This window comes from Tribolium madens, unplaced genomic scaffold (genome assembly GCF_015345945.1).
Source record: "Tribolium madens isolate multiple individuals breed KSU strain unplaced genomic scaffold, Tmad_KSU_1.1 Scaffold_19;HRSCAF=116;Tcas5.2_LG9, whole genome shotgun sequence".
Lineage (NCBI taxonomy): Eukaryota > Metazoa > Arthropoda > Insecta > Coleoptera > Tenebrionidae > Tribolium > Tribolium madens.
The window spans coordinates 2,221,197-2,234,729 of record NW_025400983.1 but is presented as its reverse complement, the minus strand read 5'-3'; the positions used below and the strand labels follow the sequence as shown (position 1 = coordinate 2,234,729).

At 31.5% G+C, this 13,533-nt stretch overlaps 1 protein-coding gene across 1 annotated transcript in view; it reads left to right on the top strand.

Moving 5' to 3' along the window:
- Window positions 1-12,125, top strand: part of LOC123012688 (transcription factor Sp9) — a 21,657-nt gene extending 9,532 nt beyond the window's left edge. Inside the window, exon 2 of the mRNA XM_044410766.1 lies at window positions 10,433-12,125. Coding sequence (XP_044266701.1) covers window positions 10,433-11,728 — 1,296 coding nt within the window. The 3' untranslated portion in view covers window positions 11,729-12,125. The remainder of the gene's footprint in view (window positions 1-10,432) is intronic.
- Window positions 12,126-13,533: the final 1,408 nt, after the last annotated feature.

Sequence of the window (13,533 nt, the reverse complement as noted above, 5' to 3'; positions counted from 1 at the left end):
CTATTTAACTGAAATGTTCATTAAGCAGTATTTTTAGTTCTCTATTTTTATTACCACAAAGAATTTCGACATTGTCTAAATGTATTTAGACAAGTATTTGTTACTTTCTCATAATTTCAGACCTCAAAATAAATTGGTAAACATTATCAAAGCTTAAGATCAAAATTTGTGAAAATTTTGAATTCTAAAAGTTAATTTCCACTTCCATTTTTGGTTTAAATTTAAAAAATGTTAAAATCATGTTTCAATACTCACAGGTTCTAAAAATGTAGCATTTCTCAGCATTTAGTCCGGAAGCTAAGAAATTTTTGTGAGAACTAATTTTTTCAGTCAGCATGTTCCATTAGTGGTTTTAAGTGAAAAAAATCTTATATTACAATTAGGAGTTTTACGATGTGTTGACTTCAATGGTTTAACCTCGAGTTCTACTAGAAAAACTAAAGAATTAAAAAACAAAATTGCTATTTTTGTGGTCCTGAAAATTTGCACAAAAAATTTAATTTCGCAACTGTAGAATTTTTTCTAGTCACTTGGTTGTGGATATTTCCGTTTCAGCGCCAGGTAAAGTAGGGATTAAAGCCGTGTATTGTAGTAAAAATCCGCTGTTGTCCTCTTGACTGTCAACAACTGGCTAATCGGCTTTGGCGGCTTTGTGGAGCACCGGATCGTGTAGTACTCGTGTAATGCGAGAATAAACGACCTGTCCTTGTTTGTTCAACTAAATATAAATAATCGGAATGGATGACAAATGGTCGCGATGCCATATTCAAACATTCATCATTATGGCACGATAAAAACTCCGGAAGGGAACGTGTTGGGATCGTAATGCTCGAACGCGGTCGATAAGTGGACAATTTCGGTGGCGGGGGCGGTGATAAAGTCACGTTTACGTACACTGTAAGAAATTTTGAGTTAAATCTAACTCAATTTCGGTGTCCAGGCGGTGATAAAGTCACGTTTACCTACACTGTGAGTAACTTTGAGTTAAATCTAACTCAATTTCGGTGTCCACTCTATTTTGTGTTAATATTTTACACATATTTTTTGAGTATATGATCGTATTTTTGAGTGAAATACACACATTATTGAGTGAATTTTACTCCAACTTTGTGTAACCTAATCAAATTTGAGTGAAAATTTATTTAATTTTGAGTGGGTTTCTTATATTTTGTTACTCAAAATTGTGTTAAAACTTCACATACAGGCTGTATTATGAAAAACGCCCCAAGCCATAACTCCATTATTTTTAAACTTATGACAATACTCCTTAGAACAAAGCTGAACATTTTTTGTCATCTTTCGTTTAGGATAGATGCTAAATTAATGCTGTTTTCTGTTTCACCGGAAATCACATCAACTTTATTTTTTTTAATGGAACACCCTGTATATTTTACCACTTTTGGATTCTTTGTTTAATTGTCTTTTAATAAGTTTTAGTACCATATGCCTAAAACTAACCGTTCGCGAGATATTCACCAAATAATGTATTTATTGAAGTAGGCAGTGGAAAACAATAATATCAAGTAATGTTGACAAATATTATTCCTTTGTATTTTCTCTTACTGTTTTTATACTTTTTAATGTTAATCATGGATGATAATGTGTTAACAGACATATTTTGAATAAAAAAAAAATTGTGGGAGAGCACTACGCTTTTACACTGGGTGATTTCTGATGAGAGACGTTCCAAATCGTCGAAAATTTAAGCGACTTAAAGAAAATTTGAGGATGTTTTGGGCTTTTAGTAAACCCAAATTAAAACATCTCCAATTTCAAAGAGATACAGAATTAGATAGGTATTGAAGAAAATGCGAGAACATGAATTCAAGAAATTGCAAGTAACGTTGGCTTATCGCACGCAATTGTTCTAATTTGGGTTTTCTAAAAACCCCAAACATCCTCAAATTTTCCTCAGGTCGACGAATTGGAACTTCTCTTATTGGAAACCGCCCAGTGGTCTTGAATCATGTCTGTTAACACTTTATCACCAAAACACCAAAAAGTATAAAAATAATAAGAGAAAATGCAAAGTAATAATATTTGTCAACATTACTTAATATTATTGCCTACTTTAATAAATTTTTAATTGACTCATATCTCACGAACGGTTGGTTTTAGGAACAGGTACTAAAACTTGTTAAAAGACAATTAAGCAAAGAATCCAAAAGTGGTAAAATATACAGGGTGTTCCATTAAAAAAAATAAAGTTGATGTCATTTCCGGTGAAACAGAAAACATTATTAATTTAGCATCTATCCTAAACGATTGATGACAAAAAATTTTCAACTTTGTTCTAAGAAGTATTGTCATAACTTTCAAAATAATGGAGTTATGGTTTGGGGCGTTTTTCATAGTCCAGCCTGTATTTATTTAGGTAGAGGTTGGTTTTGAAATAATAGACAAATGTAACTAAAAAACTGTATTATGAAAAAAAATTTAAAGTAACATCATGAACGGTTTAACAAAACTTAAAATTTTGGTAACTAAATTAACATTGCTGCTGTAACTTTGATGAAACTCATAGGGTTCTTTGTGAAATAACGTATTTGGATCTTAATTTGTTTCCTTGTTCTTAAGTGTTTGATTAAAGCAACAATGTCTATTTCGTTATGACATAAAGTACACAAAATTAACATATTAACTAAAAAAACAATACTTATTATTCTAACGAAGTTCCTTCATTTTAGAAGTCAATACCATTGTCAGATTCTTCATTTTCCGGTAGAATTATATTGCTGGGTTTTGATGTTTGCTTGTAAAATAATTTTGTGGTTACTCTTTAGATTTTCTTACAGTGTAATTTTTACTACAACCTCAGTTTCAATGAAAGAATTCATTTCTGTCAACGAATTAGGCTTGCTGCCAGGTCTTTAAAACAAGATATATCGCTTTTCACGCCTGTATGGACGGATGTATATTTTATGTTTCATTTTGTCTCTACTTCCTCCTGTTATAAATGTCTTCATATTAGTCGTCTGAAAATATTTATTCTCAATTTTAATTGATATTCTTCGTCGTGGTTTATAACCCGCACCAAGGCTGCAATTCGTTACGATTTTTCCCATTCTCTAGCCTCTAATTCATGAATAAATCAGTCGCTTGTGTCAAATAGTGAAATATTTTGACGTCGTTTCAAGCCAACATAAACAACATTCGTTTGCGAGTTTGTTACTTGGAAATTACATTAAGCACAGTTGGGGCGTAACACATATGCAATAAATATGTTACATGAAATTTATATTAATCGTGATTAAAACCTAAACGCGGCTTTAGGAGAAAACCACCACCACCACCATATGCAACGCGTGAATTGGATTCCGCCCTCGCCAGCTGTCTTGTTAGCCACCGGCCGTCGACTTCGTACACCAATCAATTCTCCATTACGATTTCAATGGATTTGCTGGTGGTTTTATTACAGCAACGAGCTCATTATTAAAAAGCCATTTCGATGCCATTGTTACTACAACTAATTTGTTTACATTATTTTCGTAAAACCAAACAACAATGCATTTATTATGCGTGGACCAGAAATTAATTGTTGATTTTTGAAAAAAAAATGTTCTATATGAATTCGGATAATATCATAAAACTGTACGGAATATTATTAAAATGTCTATAAAAAATTGAATTGAATTGGTGCAGTTAGTAGGACTAGCCTGACATTTTTTGCACAATTTGTACGTTTTAAAGGATTAATTTGCAATTTCAAGAAAATTTAACTCGAGAAATCATATAGTGGACCTTTTTTTTAACTAAAATGGAATTAATACCAGACCAGAAAATAATTATCGACTACACCAAATATTTTTTGTATCTATTTTTGAAAAACTTGACTTTTTTGGTCGGAAAATAATAAATGATGAAAATTTGTAGCATTAAAAGATGTTTTATAATATGAAATAGTATATCATATTATTATAAAAAATTTGATCAAAAAAGTCGTGGATCTAATTAATTGGTGCAGTTAGTAGGATTCGCGTCACATTTTTTGCACAATTTACATTTAATTTACAATTTCATGAAAATTTTCCAAAAATCCAACAGTGGATTTTTTTACGATAATAGAAATAATACCAGGCCAGAATTAATAGTTAATTTGCAATTTCAAGAAAGTTTTAAGACTCCAGCAATTTGGCAGTGGATCTTTTTTTTTAACGAAAATGGAAACACATCATACCAAACCAGAAATTAAGTATTGACTCCATCAAATATTTTGTGAATTAGAATTTTTTGAAAAATTTAACTTTTTTTGGTCGAAAAATAATAGATCATGAAAATTTGTAGCAAGAATGTTTTATAATAATAAATTATGAGATCTAATACTATCATGACATACTAATAAAAAGTCTATTAAAAAATTATGAAAAAAGTAGTAGATCTAATTAATTGGTGCAGTTAGCAGGATTCGTCTGAAATTCTTACACGATTTGTACGTTTTAAAGGATTAATTTGCAATTTCATGAAAATTCTAGAAATTCGACAGGGGACTTTTTTAACGATAATGGAAATAATACTAAACCAGAAATTAATTTTCGGGTTTAGTATTTCACGATTTCACAATTTTTTTTTATTAGAGCTTTTTGGATTTGTGATAAATTTAACTCTTTTTGGCCGGAAATTAATAACTAATAAAAATTAATGGCAATGAAAAAATTAGATAAAGAACGTTTTTAATAAGAAAGTAAAGTTTGTGGGATTTGTAAATAATTATTTATTCGACGAGTTTGAGTGTAAATCGGACTCTTTATTTGACCGAGTGGAATAAACATTATCCACGAGGTGAAATAAAGCGTCCGATTTACACTCAAACGAGTGGAATACAACATTTTATTCTTTGAATTAGAGTCAACAAGGCTTAAACTTGCTTTAAATCTGTTAAAAATAATCTGACGTTTTGTATTGAGAAATGCCAAACAGTTGTCAAAACTTCCTTACACGGGAGAAAAACCGTAAATTTTGACAGTGTCGAAGAATAAAATATTTTATAACATTTTCTACATTATTTGTACGTTCTAAAGGGTAATTTGCAATTTCAAGAAATTTTGAAAACTCCAGCAATCGACCTTTTTGGAAATAAATACATAATCCCAGACCAGAAATTAATTATTGACTTCACCAAATATTTTTTGTATAGAGTTTACTCGATTTTTGAAAAACAACCTTTTTTGGTTGAAAAATAATAAATGATAAGAATTTGTACCAATAAAGGATGTTTTATAATAATAATATCAATGAAATATTAATAAAAAGTCCAATAAAAAAATTGTTCAAAAAGCACTAGATCTAATTAATTGGTGCAGTCAGTAGGATTCGCCTGACATTTCTTACGTTTTGAAAGATTAAATTAAAATTTAATTCTAGAAATTTGACAGTGGACTTTTCTTAACAATAATAAAAATTAATTATTGACTCCACCAAATATTTTTTTATTAGAGTTTACCCGATTTGTGATAAACTTTTTAAGCGGAAATTAATAAATGATAAATTTATGTCATTAAAGAAATTAGATAAAGAACGTTTTATAATAAGAAAGTAGTAGACCTAATTAATTGGTGCAGTCGGTAGGATTTACACAAGTATTTTGTGACATTTCCTCCACAATTTGTAGCGTTAATTTACAAATTTCGACGACAAAAACACACAAAAGCTTGTTTTTTCGTATATTCCCATGAATCAACCCGAAAATATTTCACCAATTAATTAATAAATTGTGTAAAGTCGCGGAAGACATACATCATGTCTTCTAACCACTACCTACGATTACCAACTCGGCTAAGGTAATGATAGCGTGTGGAAAAACTTGTCGATATATGCTATTTCATCGATATAAATGACCCCTATATCTGTCAAATACACACTGAACATAATGGCAAACATTAATTTTTTAAATAAATTTATTATACGTTTTGTGAGTGTTTATTTCTTCGAGTAGCCGCCACATCTCGACAAGCAATCATCAACAACGTTGTTATTACGTCTGAGAGAGAGACTAATAAAGTTGCTGGCGGCGTTGGCGATTGGAAAAATCCGATTGTCTTGTCACGGGCGTAACAAAGAAGCCACATCTCTAAATCAATTAAAAAAAACGTAGTTTTTCGATCCGGAAAGAGTAAAGAGCGACTTCCCGTGGCGCCCGGCCCCATGGAGGCCAACTTCACGGCTATAGTCGCGAACGTGTCGGTGAAGAATGAAAATGGGCATTCGTTCCGACCATTAGTGATGTGTGAGGGCCCCGTTGAAGAGAGAAACTTCTCTCTTCTCTCCCGTGGTAAATAATGACGGCCACTCTTGTGCTTGCTGGCTTTTTAATTCTTTTTGTGTAGCTGTGCGTGTCTTGCTAGCGACGACCAGGCGCCAACTTTTCATTATACTGTTGATTAAAGCGGCCGTGTTTGAGACCCCCATTTCGCGCGGGGGCTCCGACTCTCTTACGTCACACGAGGACAATTAAGGCATATGATGCCTAATTAGAAACCAAAGAGATTGAGTTACACGAGGGTAATTGGGGACAACTGACCACCGCGATCAAATTACGTGTCAATGGGGCTCGCGGCGTTGCCGCGCGCCCCCGTGTCAATAAAAATAATAATAATAATTTATTGATCCAACAGAATGTACAGGGTGCTGCATTTTGGATGTCCGAATAGGGAATCTCCGAAAGTAAGAGGTTTAGCTAAAAACGAGTAATACATTCTCATTTTTTTGAGAAAATAATATTGTTTAAAACCGCATCCCGCTATCGTCTTTTGTGTTCGACTTACAGACAAAAGTTGACATTTTGACGAAATCTAAAAAAAAATATGTCTTCGTTATTATAGAAGATACGGATTTGAAATAAAGACATTATACAGGCACTTTTTTACGAGGAATTTAATAATGTAGTTAACAATTTTTTTCAGTTATTGGTTTAGCCGTAATAAGATAAACTTGTATTTTTTTAAATGGAAATCATAGGCGGTTATGACAATTTTGAAAAGCTTATTTTTTTCTGATCTAAAAAATATATTTTTTATAATTATACTTAGAAAATTAAATACATATTTTGTTTGATAATAGTTGGCCATGGAAAAACTATTTCACTCCAAATGTGTAAATAATAATCAATAAGAGTTTTGTGAACTGTAAAATAGATGAAAAAAAGTAGATAAAAATTTAAAAAATACGATACCGTAGAACTATTGATCAAATATAAGAGTGCCTCAGAACAAAATTATTACATATTTTTAAAAAATCAAAAAATAGGAAAAACAAATGTGTCAACAGTCAACACAATTACAAAAAACATTTTTTTGATGATCTAATGGTAGTAGGATAACGTTTCACATAGACGGAATTTGGGTATTTGAGTAGCCATATCGTCATTTTTGTGTCATATAAAATATATTTTATTGAAGAATTAAAGCGTTTTTTTTTTGCAACACTCTATGTATCACTAGAAGTTGCAATGGTAATGTTAGCTTGTTTAAAAACAAAGAAATGTTATTAGTCGCCAATAAGTTGATTTACGATTTATTTTGCATTTTTTTCATTACTTAGTACTTAGAAAACTCTTTCATTACTGACATTGGTTGAATAATATAGTTTAAATCTTTTTAGTTGAAGATGCAACATTTTTTCATGGCCAACTGCGAACACAAATCAAAGATAATTTTTTGCTAAAAATGTATTATAATAATTTGTTACAAATATATATTTTTTAGATAAGAAAAGAAACAATCTTTTTAAAAATGACATAGCCATCTATGATTCCCATTTAAAAAAATACAAGTTTATTTTATTACGGCTAAACAAACAACTGAAAAAAATTGTTAACTACATTATTAAATTCTACGTAAAAAAGTGCCTCTATAATGTCTTTATTTCAAATCTGTGTCTTCTATAATAACGAAGATATGAATTTTTTAGATTTCGCTAAAATGTCAATTTTTGTCTATAAGTCGAAAACAAAAGACGGTAGCGGGGATGCGGTTTTAACCAATATTATTTTCTCAAAAAATGAGCCCCAGAATGTATTACTCGTTTTTAGCTAAACCTCTTAGTTTCGGAGATTCCTTATTCGGACATCCAAAGTGCAGCACCCTGTACATTCCAATTACAGGATCAAAATAAGAAGAAAAGGACATAAAATACATATCACTACCTACAAAAAAAAAAAACAAACAATACAAAAGAGCAAAATTTCTAGCATTATTCAGGCGGTCTATYTAATATAGTCTTAATTTTATTAACAAAAACATTTAAAGACATATTAAATACATCAACATGTTTGTGTAACAAATTATAATTTGAGCACATTAACAACAGAAAAGAATGCATATGTTGCCTTGAATGCGAAAAAGGATTATTGAAACATACCGAAATTTTACTGTTTACACGTTGGACATTAAAACACAAACACGAGAGCAAGAAAGAACAGTTAATGACATTATTAACGAGCTTGTACAAAAACATACAGCTGATTACTTTTAAAACCCCTGAAAGAATTCAAAGATCAGTTGTCGAAATTTTTAATTACGAGTGTCTGAAACAAATTTAATTTTTAATTTTTTTCCTCTTTATGGTCTGTAAGACAAATTGTAAACTGATTTTACTCGAAAACTGTAAGTTGTATCGAAAAAACGCAAGAGACCTCTTTTTTGTGAAAAACTATGAAATTTAGAATTTTGTGGCTGAAAGTGGCTAAAACCACCCGCCAAAATAGTTAGGGAACTTTTTACCCTAAACCCCCTCGTTTAATAAAAATTTGAATAAAAATTTCGACATTTTATCTTTGAATTTGTTTGGATGTATAAAGGTTATCAGTTGTACCAAATTTTGTAATTTTATCCACGATGGTTTCTGAAATATTGGAAAATCTCCATTAAAAGTTGCACCCCTTTCAGGAGATGTAGCTCCCTTATATAAAATTTTTCGATATTAAAATTGAATATTCTATCACCTGGTTAAATTTGTAACAATAAAAATGGAACACCCTGTATATATTTTACAAGATTAAATTTTTCCAATACTGCCAAAAGTTTACGTTTAAAACATACTTACATGCATGAAAAAAGCAAAAATCTACTATTTTTGTTCTAATTCTGCAATTTTTTGCAAAATCTTTACGTTTTTACCTGAAAAACTTGAAAAATACAGAAATAATGACTTAATTTTGTGTTTTTGTTGGTTTGTTTTAGCAAAATCTTGCAAAAATTGAGTAGTTCAAAAACGTGCTTAAAGATTTGAAAAAGAAACAAATTTTTTGTTTTTCGGCTCATTTTTTGTTAAAAATTTACTTAAAATGATCTAAATTGAAAAAAACAAACAAAATATTTTTGTAATTTTCATGCATCATATTTTGACAAGATTTTACAGTTTTGACAAAATTTTTCAAAAAAATTGCGAATTTATTTCGAAAACGTGCTTATTCACTCTAAAAATGCAAAAATAACACAATTTTGGACTTAATTTGGTAAATTTTCGTTTTGTTATTAACTAAATTTTGCAAAATGGTTCCATTTCTGGCTAAAAATCGTACTAAAACAATTCGAAAATGACCAAAATAAGATGCTTATTGACTCAATTTAGTGATTTTTTGACTCTATTGGGTGACATCTCGTAAACAAATAAATAATAAATAAGTTTATTTTCTTAACTAATTTGGTGATTTTTTGTCTTACTTTGAGAAAGTTTGGCAAAATGATTGATAAATAAAGAACTTGAGAAATGCTTAAATAATGCCAAAAATATAGTGTGATTTGTTTTAAAATATTTTTTTGTATCATTAATTAAAAAAACGAATATTTCTCCTTGACTTCTGAAATTAAGGTGAAAAAGCTTAGGTACTTTCTGTTAGGGTAACAATAAAAAAACAATAAAAATGGAAAAAATCCTGTATTATTAGAATTTATTTTCTTTTTTCCAATTCCCTTTTGTTTTTGATTATTAAATTGCCTTATTATTCTCCACATATTACATAATTTTTAAGAAAACAATATTTTTTTTTATACTGTTTCACTAATTTTTTGAGATTTTGGTCCAAAATAAGATTCTGAAATATTATAAAAAGTCCAGAATTGCTTTAAATTTATTCTTTCCAGTCTATTACATTATATTTTTTCTTATTTTCCAAGTACATTTAAACTTGTGTTTTTTTCGTGACAAAATTGGGCCAAAATAAGACAATAAATTTTTTTCTTCAAGTGTGTTATTTCCTAAAAATTAATTTTTTTTACACTAAAAAAATTAAAAAATTGGAGATATTTTAATCACACAAAGAAAAATAATGTAAAATTGCGATATTTGTATCGAAATAAGTCAAAATAAGAAAGAAATTGTCTTCAAAGTGCTCCATTTTCGTTTATTGTAGACATTTTTCCATCGAGAAACTAAATAAATTTTTACTATATTGTAATAATATAAAGCTTTCAATTGACATTTTTTTTCCTTTCAGGAGCACCCCAGCCTCCGTGGCACCCCTCTGGCGATGCTCGCCGCCCAATGCAACAAACTCTCCAACAAATCGCCGCCTCCTTTAGCGGACGCCGCCGTCGGAAAGGGCTTCCATCCGTGGAAAAAGAGTCCACAAGGTGCCCCATCGCCCTCTTCAACACCCAGTTCACTCCCAACTCAACGCACCTCCTCCACCTCCTCCAACCCCACCTATTCGAGTCGATCGGTGATGACGTCGTGTTCCAGCGTCCCGACGACGGCATCCTACGGCAGCGATTTGTACTTTCCCGGTGCTACATCCCAACCTCCCACTGACAATTCCCACGTCCACCACCATCAGACTTCGCTTCTGGGCAAAGTCGAAGGTGCGGCGACCCATCATCTGGGTTCGGTTTACTCGCGACATCCGTACGAGTCGTGGCCTTTCAATACCATGTCGGGGGCCACCCATCATGGGACGATCAAGAGCGATTCGGTCGCGTCGAATGCCTGGTGGGATGTGCATTCGACGGGGAGTTGGCTGGATATGAGTGGAGGGATGCACCAAATGGCCAACTACTCCACGGATTATTCGAGTTTGACACACTCCTTGGCCGCTTCCAACCATCTGTTGTCTTCAGGACAACACCTCCTCCAGGATACGTACAAAAGTATGCTTCCTGGGGCGCAATCAGTTGGGGCCTCGTTCGGATTACATGCCACTGGGTCGGCACCATCTCCAACAGCTGGGGCTGGAGGACTGCCCCCACAAGTGCCCAGTCCGAGGTCACAAAGACGTTACACGGGTCGAGCCACCTGCGATTGTCCCAATTGCCAAGAAGCCGAACGTTTGGGACCTGCAGGTGTCCATTTGCGAAAGAAAAACATCCACAGTTGTCACATTCCCGGCTGTGGTAAAGTTTACGGAAAAACGTCCCATTTAAAAGCCCATTTGAGGTGGCATACGGGTGAAAGACCTTTCGTTTGCAATTGGTTGTTTTGTGGTAAACGATTCACCCGTTCTGATGAATTACAAAGACACTTGAGGACCCATACGGGTGAAAAACGCTTCGCTTGTCCCATTTGCAATAAGCGATTTATGCGTTCGGACCATTTGGCCAAACACGTCAAGACCCATAATGGTAATGGGAAGAAGGGAAGTTCGGATTCTTGCAGCGATTCCGAGGAGAATAGTCAAAGTGATATCACAAATAATGTGAATTCCCCTGCATCTATGAACCAAACGCCGCCACCGACGGCCCAAATGGGGCTCGATATGGTGACGGGACTCGATGTGAAGCCCCCCGGTTTGGTTTGAGGCCGGTGGGGCCCTACGCTACTCTATCCAGGCTATCATCGCTAGCGTGAGGCCCCCATGTGATAAGGACTTGTTTCCCAATTGTATATAATGTGAATGGACGCTTTAGTTATCGTTTTGCTAATGGATTTATTGTATATAATATAAATATTTAAATATTTTACATGTTTAAGTGTCGGCAAGGTGAATGAGAAACGTGTCAGTGTTTTCACATATCAGAAACGCTTTGTGGTCACTTTATAGGAGCTGAGGTGCGAATTTAAACGTTTTTATCATGTTTCTCTTTCCGCCAAAGAAGCTGTAATCCTTTGTAAATTTTATTGTAACTATATCTGTAAATTATTCTATAAGAGCTTTTGTGAACACGTTGACAGTGAATATAATTTTCAATCTAAAATTTTCTTTTATTTTTTCACTAAAAAAAAATCTCGAGCTGGTACAACAAGAGGTAAGTGACTTGAAATCAATTAAATATGCAATACAATAATTACGAAAATTAATTCAGTTACTTTCTTATCGGTTCGTAGAATTGCAATTACACATAAAATATGCAAGTGAATTGTTAATGCCGAGTTAATGTAGCTCGTAAAATGCAATTATCTTTGAATGAGACCCTTTAAAGGTTAAAACAAACACATTACTGATGCACTTTTTATGCTTACGTAAACAAAAATTAGTTTCATCAATTAAATGCGTCATAGTTTTATCGACAATTTCCCTCTTTTCAAATTATTTGATACACTTTTCGTTTTTTGCAAGTGGTGTTAGACAATGACACACTATACAAATTTTTCTTAGACAAACAAAGAAAAAACATAACAGACATATTATTTGAAACAGATTTATGATTTCGTAATGATTTTACTTTTTTTTTCATATTAAACATCAAATATTAAAATACAATAAAATAAAAGTAAGTTTTACAAGAATATTTTTTCATAAATCTACTGTACCAAAAAATACTAATTTTTATCAGTTAAAATATGTACAAATAATTTTTTTGTTATTTCATATTTCTGGATATAAATTAAAAAACAAAACAATTTAAAATTTTACTTAATATATGATTTTTGGTTCGTTTTCAATCTCAAAACAACTATTGTAAGACAATGATGCAGCATAGAGATTTTCATTTTTTTTTAATATTCCCCCACAAGTAAATATTTAAAAAAATTATTATTATTTTATATTTTAATTTTAATTTTAATTTTAAAAATTGAAATCCAAAATAAAACACTTCAGTTTTCCGAGAATAATTTTTAAATTATGCTTTTTGTTAAAGGCATTATATGATTTTATTTTACAGTTTCGTAAACTTAAAAAAAGTTATGTAATTGATTAAAATTTAGCCTAATTTGTGGTTTTTGTTAGACAATGACACAACATACAAATTTTTATTACGCAAACAAAGAGAAAAAGTAGCAGATCTTTATAATATTAGTTAACATTTGAGATTGATACGATATGCATGTTATTTAAGAAATATTTAAAAATATTTTTATTGAATTGAAAAAATATACTTTAATTTAAAATAGAATAAGGGCCAGTTGCATAATCGAATTTAGAGCAGCATTGTTTAGAATGTGCTGATTACTACAGACTTGTTGACCAAAATTACACATTCTAAATCAACATTAACTTTAATTTGATTATGACACCGGCCCTAAGTTTTCAATAAGAAAAAACATAACAGACATATTATTTGAAAAAGATTTATGATTTTGTAATGATTTTATTTTTGTTTTCATATTAAACATCAAAAATTAAAAGACAACAAAATAAAAGTGAGTTTTGCAAGAATATTT